At 43.8% G+C, this 25627-nt stretch overlaps 1 protein-coding gene across 2 annotated transcripts; it reads right to left on the bottom strand.

The window, feature by feature from the left end:
- Positions 1–8076: 8076 nt before the first annotated feature.
- yipf5 (Yip1 domain family, member 5) lies at positions 8077–20466 on the bottom strand. 2 transcript variants are annotated; one of them, XM_063203186.1, is made up of 6 exons: positions 20352–20466; positions 18604–18719; positions 18131–18306; positions 13575–13720; positions 11621–11802; positions 8077–8986 (listed from the first exon to the last, which is right to left on the bottom strand). In XM_063203186.1, the coding sequence occupies exons 2-6, from the start codon at positions 18711–18713 to the stop codon at positions 8824–8826; spliced, it is 777 nt and encodes a 258-aa protein (XP_063059256.1). In that variant the 5' UTR covers positions 18714–18719; positions 20352–20466; the 3' UTR covers positions 8077–8823. The 2 variants fall into 2 exon arrangements, with proteins under 2 accessions (XP_063059256.1, XP_063059255.1); XM_063203185.1 differs by lacking the exon at positions 20352–20466 and adding an exon at positions 19998–20096.
- Between the last annotated feature and the right edge of the window lie 5161 nt (positions 20467–25627).

Genomic DNA, 25627 nt, shown 5'->3' with positions numbered 1-25627 from the left:
ATAAGGGATGTTGGCAATGGCCTTCCATACCGGCCCAGGTACATAAAGCTAATAGCTACTCTCTGTACTACTGGGCCTAGGACAAAGTCCTGTGAATGGGCCCCCTTCTTAATACATACAAAGTACTGAGAACCCAAACCCACTCCCTCCTATAGGCCCAAGTCAACAGAAACCCTTTGGCCCCCCTGTCAGCTTCCCTGCTCGATCGACTCATTCAGTGCGGATCACCAGGTTAGAGTCAGGGCCTCGACACACTGTTCAGGAAACAAATGTAGTTTATTTAGGCCACTCGATATTGATTTTGAATAATAATAATGCAAATCTCTTTCAGAGGTCTCCATGTTAGTTCATGAGAATCCATGCTGCTAATTGCTATCCAAACAAAACAAGCAATCACAGATACAGTAAATACAGAAAACATTCTGAACGTGTGCATTGCTGTATAAGTTGATGACCATAACAGAAATTGTCTGCATGCAAGCATTCTTTTCATGTACTGATACTACAGAGTCATCTTAAGGTTGATGAGCGCTTTGGAGATTAAGACCTACTGACGTTCATGTTTTAGTCTACACAAGCCAGCAAAGGGATGTTGTGGCGCACACGAGAAACCACATGGTGCCAACCACAAACATCATTCACTGGTTACATCATGTACACAGGGGCGGAGTTATAGGGTGAGGCAAGGAGGGCATTTTCCCCTGGGCCCAGAGCCTTTCCGTGTTGGTGGTGGGGATACTTTCTGTATTACTATGACCTTCGCAGGCTGTATATAATGGGGCCCGATCAGTGTTTTGCCCTGGGGCCCAGTGTGTCATTGTTCCACCACTGCATCTACAGAACCTTCCTCTCTCACATAATTCCATGTAAAACCATTTGCTTAGCCTACTGACCTTGCTATGAGAGTTTCGAAATGCATCAGAGCAGAGAGCAGTTGAACATGGATGGAAACTCGCCCTTGTCAGTCAGACATCTGTGGTATTTTTTTTCAGCAGTACCAGTTAAGCGATGAATCATCCTATTCCCCCCCCCCATACCGCTGCTGTTTTGAATGGGTCTTGATTATGGGAACATGAAACATGCATGCTGTGAACATAGTGGGCCACTCCGCTCAATCTGTGTGGAGATACGTAAGTTCACTGAGCTGTCCACGCCCCCATAACAGCCGCCCAGTCACCCACACACACACACTCACTGACACACACACACACACACACACACACACACACACACACACACACACACACACACACACACACACACACACACACACACACACACAGACATGCACATGCATACACACATACACACTTACATGCACGCGCACACAAACGCAGGCCCGCACGCACACACACACACACACGCACAAGCGCATGCACACCTACGCACACATGCACGCACGCATGCACGCACGCACACACACACACACACACACACACACACACACACACACACACACACACACACACACACACACACACACACACACACACACACACACACACACACACACACACTCACACACACACATTCACAGCCCCCTGTCTCCTGACACAACAGCGGGACTTTCTCGACGCTGCATTTGATCACAGCACACCAGCTGGAACTACAATTATACAACTTCTGTTCAGCCCACAGGGCCCACTGCTGCCAAGGAAAAGGTCTGCTGAGGAAACGCAACGCAAACAAAGCTAAACGCTGCCACCTGGTGGTCATGCTCTGGTGCCTACACCTCTTGGTGAGGCCTTAAAACAGGTTTGCATCAGGCGTCTCAAACTCAAATTCACAGTGGGCCAAAATCTAAATCTGGTACAAAGTCACAGGCCAAACACAATATTCATTGAATTAAAAATTGTGAAAAAATTATGAGGGTAAGATATTACACTGTCCTGAGCCCACTCATGCACTTGTGAGACACCAAGTTATGTGTTCAAGTCATTTTACTATATATTGATGGTAGCCTATGTGGACCATATATAGCCTAATAGAAATCTGAATGGTCTCACAGGCCAAATAAAATGACTCTGTGCGCCAGATTTGGCACCTGGTCCTGAGTTTGACATCCCTGGGTCACATGCATATTGTATCAGGTCCAGGGGTGTCAATCCAGGAATAAGAAAGTAAATGTCCTGCCACAAATGTGATCCAACCAGCTCTGATTCAACTGTCAGTGATGATTACTGAAGACAGTTAGACAAGTTACTCAGTGAAGTCACCTGGCCTGGGTGAAAAAAAAACAAAAACAAAAACAGAGCCTGGCATTTTCAGGTAGGATCAGAATAGACAACATTAAAAATACTTTATTTGTATAAAACAAAGGAGATACGCACTCCGCGCTTCTAAATTAACAATCCGGTGCAACCAGAGCAGGACTAAAACATAAGCAAAAAGGGAAAGAAATCTGGTGCCACACGGATGTCTATTTTCTGTAATTTATTTTTTAGTGCAGTGAGACTAACGTTTCGACATGCATCTTCATCGAAACGTTAGTCTCACTGCACTAAAAAATAAGTTACAGAAAATAGACATCCGTGTGGCACCAGATTTCTTTCCCTTTTTGCTTACTTTATTTGTATCTCACTGTTTCGGATAGGCCTACTAGTGAAGGGAGGACTGATATGGCGATATGGTTAGACCAAAATCATCAAAAGTCCAACAGTCTGCAAATAATGCCCTTTGTGTCATAATATGGCTAAACCAGCCATGCCTGTGTTGCAAGGAAACTGAGGCAGAGTTTTTTTCTTCTGAAATGAGTTATGACCACTGTAAAAATGGCAAGGTGGGAACCTATAGTGGTTTCCACAGTGGATTTTTTTTTTTAACTTTTAAAAAATCCCTTGCGGTTCTTTAGGGCAGTGTTTCCCAACCAGGGGTACATGTACTACTAGGGGTACGCGAGCACACTGCAGGGGGTACTTGGAAATTTTAAATTTGAACAAATACATGAAGCATAGTCACACTGCAATAGAAAAAGTGATGTAAAACATGAGTTAGGGGGTACTCATGGCACAACGAAAAGGCTTAGGGGGTACATGAGACAAAAAAGGTTGGGAAACACTGCTTTAGGGAACCTGTGGTGGGGGCTCTATAGTCTTTCTAAATGGGGACTCTATAGCCCCTCTGGGGGCCGTTGAGAAGGGTACAGCTGAGAGGGGGGATGCTCAGCTCTAATTTATTTTTCGTACTAAGGGGGGCATTGGGAGGCTTATGATGAGGTCAAGGGGGGGGCGTTTGTTCAAAAAAGTTGAGAACCACTGTGCTAGGACCTCACAGAACTATTTGGTTCCTTTAGGTTCATCCTTGGTGACAAAAAGGTTCTTTGAGGAACATTTAATTTTTACAGTGTCGAATAGACATCGCTTGTGGTGACATTGCATCTATGGCAGTGGATGATCATCTGTGAGATACTACATAAAGTTCAATCACATTATGTGACACAGTGACAGACTCATAAAGATAGCAACAGCTGTGTTTGATACACTGGGAAGGAAAAAGGAAAACCTACAGGTCGTATTTACCAAAAAAAAATGTTCAATGTCCTTTGGGGGACTTCTCTAAAATCCTCCGAGACCGAGAGTGACTTTTTCTTTCTGCTGACCGAACGAACACGTTGAGCAGAGAGTAGAGTAGAGTAGAGTAGGCGAGTTGAAATGAGGACGTTGGAATGCAGCAGTGATATGCGAACAGCCATAAATCCGCCTGGGTTCCTCTGTAGGCCCCCAAGCAGGGTCACTGACAGCTTTGGCCGGACCCGGGTCAAAATCATCAGAAAGGGCCCCCGCATCCAGTGCATACAATGTAATGAGAACCCGATTTTGTACTCCTCCCCTCCCGCCCTCTCCCTGAGAGTAGGACGACTGACCCTTTTGTGCCCCCCCTCCCCCCTTGTCGGCGTTCCTGGCCTCATGACCGCGGCTCAGACCGCAGGGTGATGACTGGTGAGCAGCACTCACATTCAGGCCACTTGGTTCTCACTGACCTTACCCTGTTTGGACACTCTCCAAAAGTAAGTGTGTGTGCACAGAGTCAGGTGGATGAGTGTGTGTTGGTGTGTGTAAGATGCCATGAGGTACAGTATGTGTGCTGTACAAAAAGGGATACATTTGGGGACATTTCTGTAAATTTACAAAATATATATATTTTTATGTATGCACAATATCCTGGCTGTGGAACACTACCCTACTAGGCTCGATGGTGGCCTAATGCACCACCGCCCAAAAAAATGAAAAATGTGTACTTGCCAGATACATTCACATATGTTGATATAAGAGTTACTGTAGTAGGGCCTTGGTAAGAAGTCATGTCAGAACATTGGCTCATACGACTCTGACTTTAAGTGTTATGCTGCGCTCTAGCTGCTGTTAATAGTACTGCAGCTGGACTGACAATTCGCACAAATTAACTTCCACGAATGGTGTAAAATACCGGCACACAATCATTGTCAAAGGGCTTGAAATGTATTCAACATATATGAATGTATTTGAGATGTATTCAACATATATTAATATAATATTTAATGTATTAATATGTATGTATTGGTATGTTCATGTACATGTATATGAGTGTTTAAGTACAGTATTGGAGGGTTTGCATTATTAGTCAGCAAAATGTGATGAGGGGTATCGTCCCTGAGCCTGATGAGTAAGCCAGAAGAGGAATGCTGTGTGTCCCTCTAGAGCAGTGGTTCTCAACCTTCTTATACCAAACACCCCCTTTGACCTAATCATAAGCCTACCAACGCCCCCTTCAGTGAAAAAGAAATAAAACCTACATTGCCTATTAGACAACTGGCACCCAATTACAATTCTGCGCCCCCACATCTCAGCTGTCTCCTTCTCAAACCCCTCGTTGAGAACCACTGCTCTCCCAGCTCCAGATGCTGTGGTGTGTGTTGGGCCTCCCTTTGAAATGCCAGACATGTCCTGTACTGTAGGCCTAGATTCTCAGACTGAGGAGTGGGGCTACGAGACAGGAATGCTGCCATCACGTGACAGGCATGAGACAGGGCTCACTTATAAGAGCACCAACAAACAAGAAAGCAAGCAAACACACCAACAAAGTCAACAAACAAGTAAGTGAGCCAGTCATTACATGAACACCTATCCATTCTCTTCTATGCTAAATATATGCTTGCTTTTAGTATTTAAGTTACTATCTCTATGTACCAAAATTCATTAGCCAGCTGTCTGGATGATCTTACACAGTGGATTTAAAGGTGCACTGTGTAATATTTTTCGTAGTTTATTTCCAGAATCGATGCTGCCCATTCACAAATGAAGAGTTCAGATGCAAAACCCTCTAACTCCATTTCTGAAGACCTGCACTTCTATATTTTTAGAGAACCTCGTTGTTCGTTTGGTTTACATTTATGTACTTGAGAATACATATAAATAGTTATATTACGTAAATACATAAAAAAAAACGCAATTTTGATAGCTTTGTATTAAATAAAAATGAAATAAGATTATTTTCTGAAAAGGCACTTAGGGGGTTTTGCATCTGAACTCTTCAAATGTTACCTTTTTCATGAATCAATACCACCACCATCAAATAGTTGGGGGTTGCAGGTTAACCATTTTAAGAATATGTACTATTATGACATCACGTTGGGGGTTCCGCAGGCTCATAGGAGTCTATGTAGAACCTTAGAATCCTGGGGGAGTTCCCCCAACGTGATGTCATACCTGCAACCCCACCTTTAAGTATTCATATGAAAAGGGGGATCTTCTCCATGTCTGCCATTTTGAAGTTCCAGAAATTGACATTTTTGGCAGCAAAACTTACTGTACTTTGTTCATAATAAATAATAACGTATTAATAAATATTCATGATTTTTTGTTTTTAAATTGGGCAATAGGCATCACAGTCAGTGTCAATGAGCAGCATAGTTGCAATACCTACTCTGGCCACCATCCTACACAGTGCACATTTAATGTGGTTTACTCGTTAAGGTTGTGCAGAGAATAATTGATTAAACATTAAAACATCCCAAAACGCCACAATCAGCTGCCAGAAGTTCAGAAATTTTGGAAGACGTTCAATATATACAACCGATATTTTATTTTGTTAAAATGGCCAGTGAAACCACTAAAAGCATGACGCCCAATATCTGATCCACCAAAGAGTTCCACAATAATACACAACAGTTTACAATTGAACATTTTTTTCCCCATTTTTTCTGTTCTTTTCTTTTCTTTTTGGATGTACAAAACAAATTATACAGTATACAAACATACTTGGCCATCTGAGGGCAGCCACGACTGCCCAAAAAATGTGAAGAAGATATAAATGGCCCCCCCTTGGCGTCAATCTTAAACCGATATCTTAGCATAGAAAAGCTCCTTACAAGCAATTATGCATTACTCATTCTTATCGGAGGTGGGCAATAGAAAAGAGAAACTTTCCCCACCCTCCCGGTCCATGCCCCCCCACTTTGTCCATGGGGTTTAAATACCTGCGTCAGCAGAGGAATGACTAGAATGAAAATGAATGGGGTTGGGGATTAGAATATATCAAGAGAGCACAGGACAATGGCCATGTTTGTGACAGTGCGTACCTGCGCAGCGCGCATGCATACTTTGCAATTTCAATGCAATTTTCTAAATGCATCGTAATTTCGTATTGTACATGAGTGCTGCACAGACTGCGGAAAAATGTGCCGTCATGAACGCGGTCAATGGTGAAATATATCCAGGTGCGACATAAGCCAACTCGTCAACGAGAAATCTCTCTTGCTTATGCCAGAAAAGGGGGCAGAGTCGAGAGAAGGGAAAGGAAAGGAATGGGAGGGGTTTTGCCTTTCAAATATTCCTAAATGTGTGTGTGTGTGTGAACTGCCTGGATGGAAATAAGGCAGAAAAGACCCAGAAAATAGTATATCATTTATACATCTATTCAGAAGAAGAAGAATGTTAACCTGAGGCAATTGAAACCTATGACAAGGGGCTGGACTAGTCATGGGAACGAAATGTCAATCCCTAGCGGCGGGGAAAAAAACAGAAAAGAGGCATGGAAAGCCACTTCATTAGATTAGCTTCACTGTGTGAAAATATTTTTTTTTTGCCCTAAACTCAAACCCTTGCACACATGACTCGACTGTAAAATGCTTTGGTTGCACCAGTCCACTCACATACAATGCTCAACACTGGCCACACCCTCCAGAGGAGTGGAGGACTTCACTGGCCCAGCATGCATTGCACATGTTGCTAGGGGGATGTGGTGGGCGCATCCCAGAGCAACCAAGCTCCTCCCAGTGTCCCACCATCAATGCAGTCCATTATTCAAAACCAAGAATGTGCAGAATGAGGAATTAACATTTGTACATAGTATGAAAACAAAAATGTACTGGAAAAAAAATGAAGCAACTCCGTGTTGACTATTGGTGTGACACGTGGGATCATTGTGTGAATGCTTGTGCTCAATGCCTTGCCATCACTGCATGGTGAAACCGAACACCTACACGCACGCACACACACGCACACGTCACAATGGAGCTGCTTGCCTTTGTGAAGATTGTGTCAACGCATGTGTTCACTCCACAGCACAGATACAGGTGGTGGTCAGTCAAACATGAAATATATCAAACGGTGACCCAATGAAATGGAATGAAGATGCAACCCCACTGTGTCTTTCCTTAGGTTAGGACAAGGTGCATTGGAATATGTGAGTGTGTGTGTAAAAGAGGGAAAGGGAAAGGAGATTGATGCAGAAAGAGGGAGCAAATGAAAAGAAAAAAGAGAGAGACAAACAAGCAGAACTGACAGGTTCATGCTAAAACACCTGTCATTACTGATAAATACTCCTCCCCACAACCGCTTTAATGCAAGTCAAGGTTTGGTAAGGGCCTCCTTTAAAAACAAAACAAAAAACATGGAGAAATGGTTCCTGAACACACCATTTTCTAAAGGCCTCAATGTCTAAATAATCATTCTGTTTCACAGACACACTCAGCTGACATTAACAGCTGACACTCGCGTACATATATGACCTCATTCTGTCTCACAGACACACAAACGCACACACACTCACAAACATACACATACAAAGAGACAAGACAAACAAAGAAAAAGACACACCCAGACTGCAGAACTGTAAAAAGATGACGTGAATCATTTGGTGTGTGCAGTGGAGGGTAGGGTAGGAGAGTTCGTTTTTCTTGGACGTGAGGAATTATTCAGTCGAAGATGTAGAGAGAGAGTGAAACTCTCTCTGGTCCTTCATAGTAGAGGGGAGGACGCGTATTCGGGCCCACCACAACACATCTCTATAGCCCAGGAGGCGAGCGCAGAGGGAGAGAGAGAGTGGGGGAGCCACCAAGTGGAGGAGCAGGGATGTGGCAACAGTAGGCATTGGAGGATGAGGAGGATGAAGCTGAGGATGAAGAAAAGGGCTGGGGAGAGTGTCCAGAGGACTGATTCTAGCGCGCAGGGGTAGGCGACCAAGCAGCTGTGTTGATCTTCGGGCCCCACGACACAGTTCTATAGCCCAGGAGGCAAACGCTGAGGGGGGGTTTGGAGGAGCAGGAGGGTGGCTGGCAATGGTGGAGGTGCTGGGAAATGGGAGGATGATGATGATGATGATGATGATGAAGATGAGCAAAAGGGCTGGGGAGAGAATGTTCAGAAGACGGGAGATGAGCGCGACCAGCAGGGGTAGGGGCCACCAGCAGCTGTGTTGGTCTTCGGGGCCCCACGACACAGCTCTGCGGCCCCAGGAGGGCTTTGGGAGGTGCAGGGAGGAGGTGGCAACGGTGGAGGTGCTGGGAAAATGGAGGACGAGGATGATGATGAAGATGAGGAAAAGGGCTGGGGAGGGAGAGAGTGTTCAGAAGACGGAGATGAGGGCGAAGACGCCATAGAGGAGGGCGCAGGGGTAGGCCACCAGGAGCTGCTGGCCCTCCATCTCCAGCGCAGAGATGAAGATCTTGGACGCCGAGAGACTGCACCAGCCGATGATGACCGCCGTGATGACTATACCCATCATGCCTCTGTGGAACGGAAGACACACACATACAGGAAATCAAGTGATTATACATGACGACTGCAGAGGTGTGTGTGTGTGTGTGTGCCTGTGTACTACAGTTGTGTGTGTGCGTGTGGCTATGATACGGTGTAACATGGAAACACGGGGCAAGTTTAACCGTGGCACCAGTTTGCCATTCAACATCCTGCTACTGTGTTGCTATGTTTTATGCGCATCCAGTCCACGACCATGACGACTGGAGAGGTGGAGAGGACTGGAGAGTTCAACCGCTGCACAAGTCTGTTACGTTTTCCTATGGTTGCTTGAAAGTTTCAAGTCAACATCAAGTCAGTGCAATGTTCTGCAACTGGGGTGCCGTTTCAGTCATAAGGACAGTGTGGGCTCTTCAATCCTCCAGGGGGATTTGTCCTTTTTATTTTTTAATCCTAAGGGGGGCGTTGGTAGGCTTACGATAAGGTCAAGGGAGTGTTGGGAGGCTTATAATGAGGTGCGGGGGGCGTTTATTCAAGGATGATGGGATGATAACCACTGACACTTGGCCATGAAGACTGAAGAAGCGCACGTGCGCGTGCGTGCGTGCTTTGAAGCAAGGACAAATATTATAAAACAGGCTTTCCATTGTTTTGAGAGTCCTCTAGTCTTCCCTTTTGTTTGATTTTGAATAAAAACTACTTTATTGCGCCTTTAGGAGGTACATAATTCTAGCTTTGGTATGCCTTTGCTTTTTCACTGTAAAGCAAAAACAACCTTTGCGAATAACAGGACCTTAGATATTCTGAAATGGATACTGCAGGTGACATACTGAAATGTGCTACTAATGGCGGTAGATACTACATTTTTTAATGCTGTCCTATGAAAAGATATACTTACAAATCTGTAAAAATGCTTGATATAAATTGTATAGATAATATAAATTGGTAGAAATCCACAATAAAAGTAACTCCTTATACGAACCATTTGATTTTTAATACCAGTGATTCAATTCTAGAAATACCCCTGTCCATATGCCATTTTAATACATCTATTTTAAGGATTTTTAATATTGTGACTGCATTTTAAGTAAATATTTATAGGTTGTAGTCATAAATATTTTTTCCTGACGTTTCAGCATGCGTAGTGACAGAATTCCTACATTAATGATCATTTAGTCCTGTATGGCAAAAAAGGAACCAGGCATATATAAAACATTTAAAAGTTAATAACTTTTTAACAACACAATTCTTTCACATTCATTCCTGCTAATTCAGGAAGGAATCAAATCTCGTCAGATGTGTTTGCCCCCGCCCCAAACACTGAAGTAAGCCTATATATAGTATATTCATCAAACATTTATGACTTCTTATATGAATAAATAAATGTAGGGCCGCTCAGTACGCCTTCAGACGGCAGACACGTGTCTAGGACGCATCAGAGTGTACAGTATGCTGACTGCAGCTGAAGTGATAGTCAGCACTGGATAAAGGTGGACACGTGCTAGAGAGAGAGAGAGAGAGAGAGAGAGAGAGAGAAAGAGACAGAGACAGAGACAGAAGGAGAAAAAAGTAACCCAAATAAGAGGTAGTAGATTGAGGATGTAGGAGTGTAGAGAGGAGAGAGGAAGAGAGCGAGAGAGCGAGTGAGCGAGAGAGAAACACATACGTGTGCACATGCATGCACGCGCACGCGCACACACACATGCACACACACTGAGCTGGACATGAGTCTGTAGGGAGTGCTTGAATGCCTACGTAACAGGCTGATATTAAACGATTAACCTACAGTAGCGCCACTAAATAATTCAGCGGCTCGTTGGTGGGCGTTTGGTCCAGTCCTTCGAGACTAGAGCGTGAGGTGCATTTGGACAACTTTCAAATGGAAAAATTGCACCATGGGGAGGGCATCCACAGGTAGCCCGCAGCGGCTATGTCCACCCACACAATGTCCAACACACTTACTGATGGGTGTGTCTGAAATGTTCACACACGCACTACATAGAGCTACTTTCTAGCAAAGAAAAGAATGCTCATTATTGCTACTATACAAAAGAAAAAGCCATTCCATTCTGTTCTCCCCTTAAATGTTGCATAGTTCTGGCTTATCATTTTGCCTCCCGATACAGCTGGTTATTCACTCTCCCTGCCCACCTACAAGCTACAAGTCCAGCTCCCTAAAGCTACATTCACACATTTCGCTACTAGTTGCTCGCTTCTAGCTCACTCGCTTGTTCGCCACTCGCTCATGGAACGTTCACTAATATTCCCGTGGGTTGGTCAGTCACTGCAAAAGTAAACTGTAAATAATCCAAACTCTGCATTCTACGTAATTGGCAACTTCTATCGCTGGAAAAGCTTCCAACTCTCCTTGCCGATGACATGGCGCCGGACCATTGAGAGGGAGCTCCAGCAGCACCATCAAAGCTGGGGGATCATCGAGAAGTTGGCTACAGTCGTGATGGGGTTAACCAAAAACCAACCTCCTTGCCTGTCCAGATCTCGCTTCGCTGGAACACAAACATTCCATTGACTTCTCTCACTGAACGAGTAGCCAGTAGCGACGTGTGTGAATGTAGCTTAAACCTCTTGCCCATGACTGCCCGAGTGCACCACGTAGGAAATCCAGCAGTTCACATGTGGCCCCTGCCACCCCCCGCTCTACTTACTGTAGGGAGAAGAGCACGCCGAAGCTGGAAAGGAGGATCATGGGAAGGAGGCAGTACCCCAGGACGCTGGCGACGCAGCCGAAGGACACCCCCGTCATGGCCATGAGGTTGAGGAGGCAGTACATGCCCAGGCAGCCGATGGCACTGATGCCGTACACGTAGCCAAACTGGATCTTACCCGTCTGGAATGGAAGCACATGCATTACATTACGCTTAGAAGCACGCAGGGCACGCACACATTTGATTACATTTATTTGGGAGGACCAATAATTACTGAGAAAACAATACAGCGGCCCAAACAATGTTAAAGAAGCAATGATGTGACTTCTACGTCACTACCAAAGAATCATACAGGTCTACAGCCTAATTCATGGGTACAAAAGGCATCTCCTCCAATATATGAAACGTGCCTGTAACAGCAGACAGTGAACAATACGTAGCTAGCTGCTTTGCTATCTTCTTACTTAAGCCGGCTACTTGCAGTCCTCTCACACATAGTCTATGAACATGACCTAGGCTACCATAGAGGAGTGCCACCATAAATGTTTTATAGTCACTTTCGGTCAATGCATGAACTATTGGTTGATATTTCACACATTTTCAGCAAAGCTCGGGTACATATATGCATTAAAGCAGCATCCTATTTCCAGTACACGCACACACACAAAATGGAAAGACAGTTTAGTTAACCGGTAGTTAGTTAGAAGGTCTGGGTCAGGTTTCAGCTTGAATAATGCCACCAGTGATTTCTTTGACCTAATTGCATTAAACACAAGAGTGTGTGTGTGTGTGTGTGTGTGTGTGTGTGTGTGTAAAATGACAAATGGGAACCACTTCATCACTTCAGTATGTACAGCTGCAAGTAATTTCATTTGACAGTTTACTGATGGTCTAAAAAAAAAAGTGCTCAATTACTGGTGACGGCATTATAAATATTGCATGCACGCATGCGATCAGGCCTGAAAATAGCCAGTCGTTCGATGCTTATGTGACTGCTGATTGTACGTTGTTTTTCTACCTCTGCATGACGCTCAGGGTTCCCACTATTTTTGACAAAATAGTGATCATTTTCTGTGACCTAAGGTGCATTTTCCATGACTTCATAGCACCCTGAATGTGGGCTAAATATGAAATGCGACCCCTTTCAACTCACCCTGTGGGATGACATTATAGTTTTTAACCACTCAAAGTATTGTCAATGCCTTTATTGTATGCGAGAGTGTTCCTTTGGAAATAATCATACTCGACTAACAATGACTTAATAGAAGGCTGTAGTTATGTTAATACAATAGCAAAATTCCATGAGTTTTCCAGAACGTTCATTGAATTTACAAAATGTCATGGCTTTTCCAGGATTTCCACGATCATGCAAACCCTGGACGCTGTTGTCTTGCAAATTCGTGAATAGCATCATGGCACTGAAGGCCAGGCAGAAGCCCATGGGTGGCAATCCTACAATGACTGGAGCCCTGGGCAATACCCCCCTTCCTGGTAAACAAACACTAATACCAGAGATTCTTTAAGTATATAGAGATATGCCAATGTAATAGGTTGCTATGGGCACCTAACATGACCAGGTTCCAGTCTGCCTAAAGGGGCGTGTCATAATACTCCTAGCATTGAATAGAACAGTCCTTAGGTCTGCTTAGGTCTGCCTAAAGGGGGATTTCCCCCCCCCCTGCCCCCTTGCAATAATAGAACCTGGAAACAATGGGCCAGCGGAACCTCTCTCTCTCTACTCTCTCTGCTAATACCATGATATTATTGCAATACTGTGGTAATAGCATAGAAATCACATGTTAATAGCGCTAATTGGCGATGTTCATGACGCAGCCGGTGGCGGAGTATCGTGACGGTGTCACCCTTTCACCGGTGCCACCCTGGGTAATTGTCCCCTTGGACCACCCCAAGGTATGGCCCTGCAGAAGACCATGGGTCCAGCCAGGTTACTTACGAATAGCAGTGTGGCGCCAAAGGCCAGGCAGAAGACCATGGGTCCAGCCAGGTCCGTCTCTGTCATGATGCTACCATCAGCTACCTTCATGGGATGCAGCACCGTTAGCGTCTTCTGCCAGATGTGGTCAAAGTTGATGCCCAACTCTGCAAAACGACAGATCCTTCATCAGAATAAAATGGCATTACAGACAGACACACACACAGACACACACAGCTAACGTCACATCATACGGACAAAATTGCTGCTAATATCATATACCAATACAGTATATCACGAAAGTGAATACACCCCTCACAGTTTTGCAGATTTGTGAGTATATCTTTTCATAGGAAAGCATTACAGAAATTTCATTTTGACACAATGATTAGTGACCTTTTAACAACATATTTAACCGCTTAAATTTCTTGTTCACTCAGAAAAATACAAAATACAGCCATTAATGTTTGAACATGAAAGTCCGGTAGAGAAGGGGCTGTGTTTGCTCGAATCGTCTCGAAATGAAACGAAATGAAAAGGGATGAAAAGGGAGGTCATCAGTGTACGTTTCAAAATTTCTTCGCATTGAATTTTAACATTTTGAGTCTGCATCTGGCTTAAATACATTGGCGTGAGATTTGAATGCAATCCTATGGAGAATATCATGATCTGCTTCAGTAGTCACAGTGCATGTTGACATGCATGTTTCTTTTAGGCGTATTTCAGATTACCAATGTTGACAGCATCCATGCATCCCCAAACCATGTCAGTCCCACTACCATGCTTGGATTTTGATAGGATACACTTGTTTTGTAAAACTCACTTGTTTACCACCACAAATGCTTGACACCATCTAAAGTATATTTGTTTATCTTGATCTCTTCAGATCACACGACATTGTTCCAGTGATCCATATCCTTGGTCTGTTCATCTCTCTTGAGACCAAGATAAACAAATTTGCTTTAGATGGTGTCAAGCATGTGTGGTGGTAAACAAGTGAGTTTTACAAAAAAGTGTATCCTCTCAATAGCCAAGCATGGTAGTGGGACTGACATGGTTTGGGGATGCATGAATGCTGTCAACATTGGCAATCTGAAATACACCTAAAAGAAACATGCATGTCAACATGCACTGTGACTACTGAAGCAGATCAAGATATTCTCCATAGGATTGCATTCAAATCTCAAACCAATGTATTTAAGCCAGATGCAGACTCAAAATGTAAAAGTTCAATGCAAAGAAAGGTTGAAACGCACACTGATGACCTCCCTTTTCATTGCGTTTCATTTTGAGACGATTCGAGCCAACACAGCCCCTTCTCTACCGGATTTTAATCTGGGGTGTACTCACTTTTGTGAGTACATGTTCAAACATTAATGGCTGTATTTTGTTTTTTTCTGAGTGAAAATGAAATTTAAGCGGTTAAATATGTTGTTAAAAGGTCCCTAATCATTGTGTCAAAGTGAAATTTCTGTAATGCTTTCCTATGAAAAGATGTACTCAAAAATCTGAAAAACTGTGAGGGGTGTATTCACTTGCGTGATATACTGTATGGCAGTCATAACCACCACTAACTGTCAACAGTCTGACTTTCACTGCTTGCATTATGTCAGTTCCAAGTGGGTGTGTGTTGCAAGTTTCAAAGAAAGCTTGAATGTGTTTGTGTCTGTGTGATTTCTCATAACTGTGTGTGTGTGTGTGCTCAATTTCAAAAGCACAACACCGGATCGGAGAATTCCAAAAATAAATCCGGCCCTGCCCACTCAACCATCAAATCACTAACACATTTTGGCAACAGCAATGACAGTTTCGAACATTCAAGCCAGCTGAATGCATACAATTACACACAAACAAAACTGAGGCCCCCATTTCAAGGTATTTGGGGGCCTGGGTAAAGAGGGACTTAGGGCCCCCTTTAAAGAGATTTCGATAGCAGCATCATTGCACTTTTTCAGTGATTGGAATGAGGTTGCCATTGCAGTCATTTGGATACAAGCACATAACCCTTTCGGCTGGGCCCCCCAAGCTGAGGACCCCTAGTTTGCTTGCCTGGTGGTGACAGGCCTGTCTGCCCTCCCTTAAGAAAACACTCTTCTACTACTGCACGTTTCTCTTAGACAACTGCATGTGATCCGAAAACATACTGCCTGCATGTGGCCTCAGCAAATAGAAACTGGAAGAGAAACTGGCTCTGTATGCCTAAATGAATACAGCACTGTTTATACTTCCACTTACAGGGTTTCAAGAAGTTAGTGCCTAAGATTTGCTGAAGTTCCAGCACCATTTTTCTTAAAAAACACAATCATTCATTAGCAGCTAGATAATTTCGTTTAGAATATGATTCAGTCTGTGTGCCAGATTGTCTGTGTAGTGTACCTGGGAACTTGCCAACTGCACAAACAAACACACCCCAAATAATGTTATACTTATCGCAATGACAAGTATCTTATGACAGGGATAGTTTCTACGGATGTACTAACAATAATCTGGAAACTTTTGTATTTGTGAAAGCCTGCTGAGGTTCACTGTCAGCAGAGGGATGCGTGGTAACAATGTACACCATCATTTTCAACACACAATAACTAAATCAGCACAGGGGTGCATTTCTCAACAGTATCAGTGATAACGAAGTTGGCAACTTACATGGTTTCAATGCAATTTCCCATAGGTTCCCAAAATACTAAGTTGCTAACTGGTTAGCAATGACACTTTTGAGAAACAGGGTCAGTCTTCCAAGCTATTTCTTTGTCAACTTCAGGCAAACTAGGCAGGAGACTGGAACACACCCCCAATCAGGGCTTCGAACCGGTTCAAGGAACGAAAACGAAAACCAGGAACTTTTTGTATTTTACAGGGAACAGAAACGAAACCGGAAACGTTATTATTTTTTATGTTCTGGAACGGGAACACTTATTTAAAAATAATGGTAACCGGTTAATATCGGTTAATACCGTTCCTCAAACAAACAAAAAAAGTCATTATTTGCCTGCGCACGTTACCATGGCGGCTGAGGTTCACGTCCTGTGTGACATCAGACATTCTCTGACTGAATGGAGAGAGAGCTGTAGATTACAAAGTCTTCACTCCACATCTTAATTAAGAGAAACCACTGTCATACGAAAGGACAGAGTTTGCATTGCATTATTGTAAGACATTGCAGGGAAGCGTGTGCAAAGCGCACCGACAACGTTCGGCATAATTGGGCATCCATGGCCGCTTCAAATATGCACAAACTCACAATGTCCATCATAGTGCTCCCCATTACCCAAGTCAGCGTGGAGCGCACATTTTCATCATTGAGGTTTATTCTCTGCTTCTCCGCTTAGGTCGTCCCTGAATGTCAAAATTCTGGAGGATATTCTTTTCATCCGCTTGAATAAACAGTTTTGAATTTAGGCTGACTCATTTGCACTTCTGTCTTTCTTGGTTAACGTCAGTTAGGCCTATGGGGAGTAATCAGCTGACAGGAACGAAATTAACCGTTCCGGGAACAATATTTTTTGGTTCTAACCGGTTCGAGAACGTCAATTTATTGGTGGAACTCAGAACCGGAAACGTTATAATTCCGTTTCTGTTCGGAACGGAACGTTTGGAAAAAAATAACGGTTCAAAGCCCTGCCCCCAATACATATTTTAGTCCTTTCGGTGGGAGAGGTCATTTTAGCGGCTTACAGAACGTACTGCAGTCTGTAGCCCTAATTTACTGTGCAAGATGGGGGATGAAGACACATGGGTGTGACTCTACAGGTAGGGTTGTGCCAAAGAAAGTAGATCCAAAGAAAGAAGCGTCATTTTGTTTCTTTTCTGGTATCCACTTTATGTCGGGTGAACGCCCCCTTAGGAGACCTTCGGTTAGGAGACCTTCGGAGTCCTGAGGTTGAGAATAAATCAAGCCCCCTTAGCGCTGTAGATGGCGGTAGCGCACGTCTTGAGCAAACACCTCAAAAATAGAAGAAGAAGGAGGGGACAACGCCCCCTTAGGAGACCCAACTTGAGCCCACGCTTTTGCATTGAGTGGGCGTGGTTTGCGTTATCTTTCTCTTATCCAGTATTTTTGGTTGTGCTGTTTGAGCATCAGATCACCGCTTGGCCAAATGGCCACATGCCATACCTGCACCTGTCGCCTGGCTGTCACCCCATGCTCACATATGCAGAGTTTGGTCAGACGGCCTTTCCATAGACAGCAAGTTTACAAATGAAGTCTTTCAATAGACATCCATCAAATGCCCCTGTGTACTGCAGGACACCTCGTCATTCCAGTACATACGACCAATCAGACCACTAATATCTATGAGGTGCATTTGTGCACTGTTCATACTTCAATGGACCTAGACTACTGAGAAGAGAAAAGTTAATTGGCTTGAAAGACTCGGATGCAAAATCCAATCACAGCCTCACAGGCAATCAAGCGTTGGATTCAGCCATTCCTTTCTAACCTAGTCAAAAATCACAATGATGTGATTATGCGAAACACCACGTGCACACACGCGCGCGCGCACACACACACACACACACACACACACACACACACACACACACACACACACACACACACACACACACACACACACACACACCTTCTAGTAGGGGCGGTTCGTCCTCAAAGCTGCTGCTGTACATGGACTGTGCTGGGGCAGGGGTGTAGGCGGTCGCAGGCTGGAAGATCTGTCCTGTGTAGGGCTGCTGGGGCTGGGGCGCCATGCCTGGGTTGCCATAACCCATGGGCTGGGAATAGTCATACTGCCCATATTGCCTGTAGAGATGGAACAAGGGAAAGGGTAGAAAGGGGAGTGTGGAAATGGAGGAAAGGGAGAGACCACAGAAAGGGAGAGACCACAGGGGACAGAACACAGGTCAAATACACTGATCAAAAATACTCCAGACCACATGCAATGCCAATATCCAAATAGAAAAGTAATCGTGTAACTTAGATGTAATTGTTGAGGTTAATAAGGAATAACAAAATGACATTTTGTGTTTTCCAAGGGTAGGCCAGTTTTTTAAGCAGACACGCAAACACACCCACCCACACCCACACAAAGAGACCTACTTATTGTATGGGTCCTCTGTATTGCCATAGCCATATCCCTGGCTATTTTGGTCATCGACACTGTAGCTGGACTGGTAAAAATCCGTGTTGAAGTTGTCAAACCCTGACATTTCAATCTGCAGAGGACAAAACATACATTGTATGGCATGGTTTTAGTAAGTCACAGACAGTTACATGTGCGGCTTCACTTGTGTAAAGCCAACGCTCATGGTTTATAATATCAAACAGGCGCATATCAGACGAACGAGCCTGTCATTTTATACAGATACAGCTGCTCTGCTCGGGGCAAATGCACAAAAGTGACAAAGTGGCAAAGTAAAACAGCATAGCCTACGTGTCATCCCAAAAAAGCTAATGACAGACGATTGGATGCCTAGCCTAGCAGCAATGGGTTCCATCATCGTCACGGTGATTCATCAACGCTACATAACGGTATGTTAACGCGGTAAGGGGATGGAGACTCCCAACTGAGATCGCTCCCGGACGTGCGGTCCCAGGTGTTTCTATCACTCCCGGACGTGCGGTCCCACCCGATTAAGGTGCTGTTTATACATACCTGGGTATTTTAATAAACGAACATTTTGCTTAGCGAAATATTTTCGTTCACATCAAAGGCAAATACGCATACATGTGCTGTTGAGAGCTGTCATAAATACGTTAAGCCTGTGCGCCATAAGTAGAGTGCCATTCAAGTCTCCGTTTATCTCTGTTTATATACAAACGCTAACCGGAGATTTAAAAAAATCTCCACTTTTGCCGGAGTTTTTTTGGAGCTTCGTTTATAGAGGGAAAACCTTCGTTTGTTTGTGAACGAAAGGCACATCCGAAGGGGAAGGTCTGCGTATATCAAAATACCCGGGTATGTATAAACACCGCCTATATTTCACGTATTATCATACACTGCCACATACAAGCAATTTAGGGTTAGGGTTAGGTTTAGGGTTAGGTTTAGGGTTAAGGTTAGGGTTAGGGTTAGGGTTAGGGTTAGAAACAAAAAACTAACATCAACAACATAACTAGCTCCGTCATATGGCGGTGGTACCGATAGTCTGGCTAGTGGGAGCGAGATGAAATGGGAGCGTCCTGGGTTGGGAGCGTCAATCAGGGAATCTGTTAACGCTGCGCTGGGGACCAGTCCATGGCAGAATTTGAATAACGTTAAGGAACGTGTATGTATTTCAATATAACCGATGTTGTCAGGAATCGACATTGGTCATGTGGTTCACAACAGTTGAATTGCAAGATGATAAATTAGGGCGGATCAAACTTCTGAGCTACCTTAACGTAGTTAGCAAGTGACTAGCATTAGATTACCAGCAGGGAAACGGGCACAAGAATCTAACCCAAGGCATATGATTAATCGATTCAACAAAACCGAAGACGATAAAACTTACACAGTGCGGCATCTCGTCTAAGTCTGAAGCTCTTTCTACTTAAAATATCACGAATCTGACATATTGTGGCGAGAACTTGCTGCGCCTGCCTGACGTGCACCAAAACTATCGCAGATGGATTGCATGCACTCAATGATCTTGTCGTCTCGTGACGTTCTTATCTGCTTATCTGAATAATGATTTATTCGATTGCACTGTTTGTAAAACGATAGTGTCTTTTATTATGAAACAGACTATCAAGCTAGTTAGCAAATGTCGGCTAACAGATACAGAACACCCATCTTTTAGGTGTTAAGAGCTTAGCTGCACCATTGGCAAAATGTTGAGCAGTGATGGTATGTGCATCTGACTTACCAACAATCTTTGATAACCACACAGCCAGAAAACATTCACAAATGCAGTTCCCTCACGGCTGCACTGTTCAGTAACTCACTCCTATGCCGACCACCGCCAACTTTGCACTGTTCCTACTTACGTGTCAACAGAAAAGTGAAAAAACACTACTTCCGGGTGATCGCGGAAACATAGATCATATGGCTCGGTGTGGAGTCCCTCACTTGTCTGATATTTTTAAGTATTGCCCTCTGCAGGCACCTTTGAGAACTACAATGTACACCACTTCCATGCAGAGTTAATTAGCCTACTGTATAGTCTGTCTGTAGCCTAATAGTCTGCCAGGTAGTCTACTGTGAGAATATTATGACAGCATATCACTCCCCTTCTCTTTGCCTGAATGATTCAATTTTCTAAATCTCTACAGCTAAATGCACTCTCTTCAGATTTTCACATTTCACATTTTATTATGTGCTATGCCTAAAATGCACACAGAGGGCCTAATAAAATGCTCAGACATTTGATTAGGCCTGCAATGTGATTACAATAAAACTAAAGCCTTCTATAGGCCTAACTATTACTTGGTAGCCTATGTCAGCTGTCACCCCAGCAAAACCAATTTATTACATTTTCCACAGTGCCAACAAGTTGAATAATCTCATTTGTAATTTCATATGAGACAAACAACATCTTCAGTCTTCTTCACACGTAGGCTATGTCAGAGAGGAAGAATCACAGGATGTTTTGGTGCACAAGGGTGCTCTAAAAATACATGTCTTCTGGGAGTCCTCCTCTCCACCACTAGACAGATGTGCGAACTGGAGACCCAGTGAGCAGGCTAAAAAGAGGCCCGCTGTCAGACAGGTGGAGTGGGCTGGCGTTCTGTCAAAACGGGGCGCTTCACCGAGATGAGCTACAGCTAGCAATAGGCTGTCAGCATAGCCCACGCCCAGACTCTTACCCCTTAGCGGACTATCCTCTAGGGGTGCTACTGTAGTGTGTTTTAATCAGTGTTGCAACAATACCATTTTTTGGCCCGATACCGATATCCGATACCTAGCTGTGCAGTATTGGCCGATACCGATACCATACCGATACCACTTTGTTAGACATATGAAGAGCTTCATACTTGGATGCAAAGTCGTTATATCATGGCTTTGTCAGGCTGCTGCCTACCATTGTGAAACAAGAAAAAGACTAATACTGTACAAAAATAATCCAGGAGAACTGCTCATACTTTTTTAATACATCTGATATAAAATAACTAAGTTCAAGGCGGCGTTCAAGTGTCATACAAGTATCTGTAAATAGTATCGGTGCCCTATTTGTTGGTACTCGCCGATACAATACCACCATTTTAGTGCCGACCTGGGCCTCACCTGATGGTATCAGTATCGGTGCAACTGCAACACTAGTTTTAATGGCTTGGTAGCTCAGCTCGACGGTTAGCTCATATTATCAACATGACACCTGAATGGTGGTGTAGGATGAGAGGATTTGCAGACAGGAGAGGCTGAGAGAGCACCACTTTAAGTTCATATGGCCAACCAACAGTCTCCAGCTTTTGCTAATTAACTGGGGTATTATACTCGTGTAATTTCCAAAATCTCAAACTCCTAAATGATGGAAGTGAGCAAGTCCTTATCCTTTCATTTAAATGGCAAAGTGGAGTTCATGAAGTTGAACAAAGAAGGAATGTTTTCAATCAAATTGATGCAATGTATTGGTAAATGGTGCAAGGACTTGCCTTACTAATTGACTGACACTTAAACCTGACCCCCTGGACTTCAACACCACATGTCCAACTCTGATCTGAGTAGGATTATGGTAGAGGTGTCGATATCGGGTTTAGGAAATTTAAACCCCCTTTGCACAGAGCCTATGTTATATAGGCTAACCTACTATCAACAAAATTGTAATGGCTATGTCTTAATTAAGTTTAATGTACATCATAACAACATTGCTATGACACTACCGAGAGCCTTATTCGTAGTTGAGTTTTTTCAGCAAATAGTGAACAAGCCTGTCGGAGACCTGCACAAACAGGCTACCGCCAGTGTTGCCAGATTGGGCTGTTTCCCGCCGAATTGGTCCGCTTAGGATGGCCGTGTGCGGGAAAAAATGGCACTTAGCAGAAAAAAGATTTTGTGCTTCCACGGGTTTTGAGCATTTTTTGGGCTGGAAATCATCAGCCTCATCTGGCAACCCTGGCTACAGCCACATTTTCCTTCTAATCAGCTGGCATGAACCTTTCTGAGTACTCATCAGCTGATTCTGAGCTGTATGAAATTTGGAAGGGCTTTTTCTCTCTCTTTAGTGTTATCAACCCAGGTTGGATGATGGCAGGTGAAGGCATGCACTGTGTCTCAAAAGCAGGGGCAATCACAAAAAAATCATCAGACCCTCAGATCTGCAATCATCTGAGTGCACAAGAACTATAACCTTCAGGGCACAATCAAGACTGTGGAAAGAAAGAAAGAAAGAAAGAAAGAAAGAAAGAAAGAAAGAAAGAAAGAAAGAAAGAAAGAAAGAAAGAAAGAAAGAAAGACATATGCCTGTTAAAGCAGCATTTTCTTCTATAGCAGTATTTGTGTTACAGTATATTTGAATGCCAGAATATATTCATTGTTCTTTTCCAGTTTGCTGTCATAAATAATAATAATAAATATGTAATTCTAGCTGGTCTTATTATCAAACACTATGATGTTCCTCTGGCACTATTAACTCTGGTGAAGCTTCATTGTCTTGAACATGAAAAATCAATTTCAAGGCCTATCATGAATTCATACTCAAATACGGCTTTGACTAATCCACTCACTCAAAATTATCCCGTCTAATCATGTTTAAAAGTTCCAGAGCGTGGCTTTGCTTTATCCGCTTAATGAAAGAAAATTGAAAACTGTCATCAAAATGCCGCAACATGTAGGTCAGTGAATTGCCGCTGCTATGTAACAATAATTACCTTAAGTGTTTACTTTAATCCTGTGTTATTGCCTCAATGCAAGACAGGCTTACAGCTGGATTTCATTAGCATCATGCCTACACTGTCTATTCATGCAAATACCCAAGTGTGCGCGCGCACGCACACACACACACACACACACACACACACACACACACACACACACACACACACACACACACACACACACCGATAATATATGGCACACGCGGCAAACACACACACACACACACACACACACACACACACACACACACACACACACACACACACACACACACACACGCACACACGCACACACACACACACACACACACACACACACACACACACACAAGCAGGATTTGTCACGCACAGCACACACAGGTGCATACCGTATGTACTACTGGTATGCTTGAATCCCTTTTAAAACATACCTAAATGAGCTCTTGCTGCCAAACACCCCACGCCCCTCCCACACACACACACACACACACACACACACACACACACACACACACACACACACACACACACACACACACACACACACACACACACACACACACACACACACACACTCTGTCTGTCTGTCTGTCTGTCTGTCTGTCTCTCTCTCTCTCTCTCTCTCTCTCTCTCTCTCTCTCTCTCTCTCTCTCTCTCTCTCTCTATGTCACGTCATTTTAATATAAATGTTTTGGCTGGTAAACATGTGGAAACAGATAGGCAACTCACAGCACGGGAGTGTATGTTCTCTATTGCTCCGTTAAGCACACAGCCATGCACACACACAGCATAGCAGATGATGAGATGTCCTTATAGTAATGCTGCATTGTCTTTCATACATTTTTAAGGTCCCTGCTGGAGGAGAGATAAATTAGTCATCGCTTACTTCGGCTGGCCTCACACTGCCGGATCTTGTCTTTTGGGCCATCCAGTGTGCTGTACAGAGAGCCAATGAGAGTTGAGGAAGAGGCTGTAAACCTTTAATGATTGGGCGGCAAAGCTGTCATTTCAGAATCAGACAGTTGCAGGTAGGCCCACAGGTAGGCCTAGGTATACCCCAAACACAGATTCTGATATGATGTGAACCTGTTTATATTAGAGAGGGAAGTGCATGAAAAAGCTGATTGAATCAAGCCCTCTCTTCCTCTACTGTATGTAGAAATAACCTGCCAAGGAGATTACAATATGCGTTGACAGAGATTATTTTTCTGTTTGATTGTCTCTGTTGACAACTCAGGAAATCATGTATGTGTGTTCTCGGAGCCTGTGGCTAATTTATTTTTGGTTCAAAACGGTTTAAATGGTTCTCTAAAAGTGACAATCGAAAACTAAGTGTGTGTGTGTGAGAGAGTGTGTGTGTATGTGTGTATGTGTGTATGTGTATGCGTGCGTGCATGCGTGTGTGTGTGTGTTAGAAAGAGAGTTGTGTGCTTTTTGTAATAAATAACTATGACCACACATACAGTATGTACTGTACACAGACACACCAACCACAAAGAGACACCATGGGCGAACGATGTGTATGATGTGTGCAACTCGTGACAAAGCACACAGTAATTTCTGCTCTTGGCAATTTATCACACCGCAGAGCATTTTCAATTTTTCGGCAAAAGATTAGTCTTTTAAAGTTGCTAGCTCCGACGCATCACAACAGCCGCCCTCCACTGCCGCGCTCCACAGCTTATCTCCATTTACTCACTGTGCGTGTATAAGTCTGTGTGATCATCGCTTCTGTTTGGTTTTACAAACGATTTGCACAAGCTCGCGCATGGCCCACAGCAATCTTTGCTCGGCTTCACTCTATAACAACAGATAAATGAGCCCCGGTTTTCAGGACAAAGACTGAAGCTTTTTTTAGAGAACTGGGAACTGGCAGGTTCAGGCTAAAATATTCTCTGGCTTGAAGCTTAAAGAGATACTTTAATAATGCATGTCATTGTATTGAGTTGATATGAAAAAAGGTCCCATAACCTGTGTGTTTTTTTGCAAATGTGTATATTCACACCGACACACACACACACACAGACACACACACACACACACACACACACACACACACACACACACACACACACACACACACACACACACACACACACACACACACACAGGCACAACTAGAGAGAGAGAGAGAGAGAGAGAGAGAGAGAGAGAGAGAGAGAGAGAGAGAGAGAGAGGGGGAGAGATACGTAGGGAAAAGGGTAGATTAAAAAGATGATAATATGTTGCCTGCACAGGCCTGCACAGGCTCCACGGGCACAATGAATCAAAATCAAAGGGAGGAATATGTTCAGTGATTTGTAGCGGGGCTTTTGATAAAAACAGTACTGAAGCATGCTTTGCTGAGCAG

Source organism: Engraulis encrasicolus, chromosome 7 (genome assembly GCF_034702125.1).
Source record: "Engraulis encrasicolus isolate BLACKSEA-1 chromosome 7, IST_EnEncr_1.0, whole genome shotgun sequence".
Classification (NCBI taxonomy): Eukaryota; Metazoa; Chordata; class Actinopteri; order Clupeiformes; family Engraulidae; genus Engraulis; species Engraulis encrasicolus.
The sequence above is the reverse complement of the archived record's forward strand: the minus strand, read 5'-3'. Positions and strand labels throughout refer to the sequence as shown.